The 3,183-nt window shown below is 30.3% G+C and overlaps 1 protein-coding gene across 1 annotated transcript in view; it reads left to right on the top strand.

Annotated features, from left to right (window-relative positions):
- Nucleotides 1–3,183, top strand: part of LOAG_02104 (hypothetical protein) — a 13,813-nt gene that overhangs the window by 1,428 nt on the left and 9,202 nt on the right. Inside the window, exon 2 of the mRNA XM_020445933.1 lies at nt 1,076–1,202. Within this exon, the coding sequence (XP_020303665.1) occupies nt 1,076–1,202 (127 nt within the window). The remainder of the gene's footprint in view (nt 1–1,075; nt 1,203–3,183) is intronic.

Genomic DNA, 3,183 nt, shown 5'->3' with positions numbered 1-3,183 from the left:
GTACATCACACTTCTTTTGTAAGAACATCCGTTGTGTGTGTATTTGTTGTGTTGTGTGTGTGTGTGTGTGTGTGTGTGTGTGTGTATATTTGTGTGTATGTGTGTTTGTATGTATGTGTATGTATATGTTTGTTGAACATCTATTCCTTAGCAAACAAAAATATTGAAATTTCGACGATCTGAACAGCAAATGTGTTGAAAAGCCTATGCTGCTATATGAATCGGAGGTATGATATATATATTTTTTTTTTGTAATGCAGCTGCTTTAAGTGCAAAAGAATAAAAGTACTCTATTTCGCCAACGATGAATAAAGTCAGTTCCCGAGGGAATTGTCGAAAATTTAAAACCATACATCAATTTGAATTGTACATATTTATTTTTTTTTTTTTTTTTTTTTTGTAGTATAAATTCACTATATATTGAAAAAAAGAAGATGTGAAATTTAGGAAATGGAAAAAATTGAGTAGAGGAGAAATTTTGCTTCGATTCAGTCTCAAAATGTTCAATATCATTTCATAATCGTGGTAAAAAAGATCAAGAGCAAATTTCACAGCTAAACTTTTAAAATAGCATTTCTAAATAGTACTGGGGCTATACTTTCTCGAATTTCAATTGAATAATGTCTTAATTCGTTTTAACGAGATTTTTTTACTATTTTATCTGGTCAATATTTTTGGTTGATTTTCCTTCTTTTTGTAGTCAGTGGTACGAAAAACAGCAACGATAATTTCTACATATAGCGGTTACACTGAGTTTTTAATTCATTCAGGAAATTAAAAAGGCAATAATCTGAGTCGCTGAGTCAAAATGAATTCAATATGAAAAGTAATGTATTGAGTGTTGATAAGTTTATTCTAAAAATCGTACAACCCAAAATATCATCGGGTGAAATCTCGCTCCCTCAATCGTTGTAGAAATGTTATATCAAATTTCATCTTCCATATTTTCATACCATTCTTCTAATTGCAACTTTCATTCGTAGTAAATGAAATTAGAAGTTTCAAACTTTCTTTCACCATACATTTGTTTTTTTTTGTGAAAAAAATTCAATTGATTTCAATAAAACTTTTCCAGAGTCAAGCAATGCGTGTCGTACGAACGATCGGACAAGCATTTGAGGTATGCCATAAAGTGGCGCAGGAGCAAATGCAAGAGAAGTATCAAGAGGATTCAGAATGTAGTTCTAATGTAAGGGTTAAAAGTAAGTTTCATTTTTTTCTTTTTTTGTTGGTTGAAAGTTAACAAGCGCAATAATACCAAAGTTTGATCAATAAGAAAATTTGCATTTGTCTTTGAGTAAAATTGACTTTTGATGAAGGATTTCTTCCTTTTTATTTTCACTTAAGAATTTGTTTTTAATTGGCTTGCATTGTTAAATAAGTTAAATTACTTTACTACATGCAGCATTAATAAGTTAAATTTTATTTTATATCATTTTTTCTATCATTTATCCATTTGCTAAATTTATCACCGCCAAAAGTGCCGCATTTTGTTTTGATTTTAACGATGACAATTGACATTTTTTATAACTTGAAATTGAGTGTTAAACTTCAGTATCACTGGGTCATTACATCAGAAACGAATATTTTGCGAAAACTTTCTTGACATTCAAGAAAAGTCACTACGTTAGAAATGCGGTTATAAATAAATTAGTTTAATTGAAGAACAGATAGGAAATTTTCAAAAATTATGTTTACCAATTAGTCATCATAGGAGTCCATTAGTTTAATAAATTGAATAAATTGTTACCATAATTCTTTACCATGGGTAGTATTATAAAAGAGACAAATTCTTCTCAAAAATTCTTATTCAATCGTCATTTGAATTAATTGGCTCAATAAACTAAATGAATTAATAGCATGATTTTTATCTAGATATTGGAAGCGATAATTAACATTCTTCCTCTTTGTGTTTTTTTTCTAACTTTCCGCAAATTTTCACTACAAATTAGTTTGTATAATCATAATTTCATTTATAATCATTCCTGCAGTAAAGTTTCGGGTCAAATCGAGTATTCAGTGCACATAATTCATCCATCATTTATATTTCAATTACTTAAAAGGTATCAGTGGGACACATTAGACTTTTTCTTATATTATATATTGAAATTTCCGCCTATCCGTCAACTTTATTGCACCCATATGTTCTCAGCGCAATTTCCATATTTTTTCTCAAGTAATTATCAGTTATCAAGTCCCATGGCATTCCTTTCCTTTTTTTCTTCAGATATTTTAATTACAATATAATTGTCTGTCGCGGGGATCTAGTGAAGGCATGGTTGTAACATTTAAATTAATTGGAGTTGTAACAGCGATATTTGAAGAATAATTTCAGTTGAATATGTTTATATTAGGTATCCCTTTTTGTTGGTTATCTTGCTGGCTTGAAGTAACTAATTATTTGTTGACTATTATGTTCGGCAAAAGTTCAAGAAAGGAGGAATTCCAGCTTTTTTTGAAAGGGAATATATCAGTCTTTGAACACAACAATTAGTTTACAAACAGTCGAATCATTGAATTCTTACTATTCACGGGAAAATAAAGAGTGGTTAAGTTATCAAAGATTACGGAAGGAGTTTTTTCTTAGTTCATTGTGCCTTAACGATGAAATTATCTGAGAAGAGATTTTGACGAATGTTTCCGCAGACAGTTGGTGCCAGTCTATCTTCAGGTAACGAGATTTCTTAACGGTGATTAAAAGGATTTCTTTTGCAAAATTATGCTATTATAAAGGGAAGTTTATTCTTTTTTTTTGATTTGTGTAAAACAAAAGATCACAATGAACATCTCCTGGAATGGTAGTACATATTGTTCAGCTTTGAAAAACTCCTATGTTTGATTTTTTCCTACTAATTTCTTTCTAATTTACACAAAACGTCTTGCGAATTGATCGAAATACTATTTGCTTGCTTTCAACTTACGCCAGTCGGGGCAGGACAATTCCCGTAAGTTGAAAATAATAATCAGTTTCATATGCGACATATGCGCATTCTTCTTGATTTTTTACAGGCGCTCATTTACTTTTAACGAAATAACTACCCTTCTTGTTAATCTGATATGTTTAATATGTCGGAAGAGGGAGGTAAATGATACACATCAAAAATGCCTTATCAAATTTCAACTTAATGTTGCCTTAGCTCTGCTCAAAGAAAATTTCATCTGTCAGTTTCAAGGATCAGTTTG

Source organism: Loa loa (genome assembly GCF_000183805.2).
Source record: "Loa loa unplaced genomic scaffold supercont3.21, whole genome shotgun sequence".
Taxonomy (NCBI): domain Eukaryota; kingdom Metazoa; phylum Nematoda; class Chromadorea; order Rhabditida; family Onchocercidae; genus Loa; species Loa loa.
The sequence above is the reverse complement of the archived record's forward strand: the minus strand, read 5'-3'. Positions and strand labels throughout refer to the sequence as shown.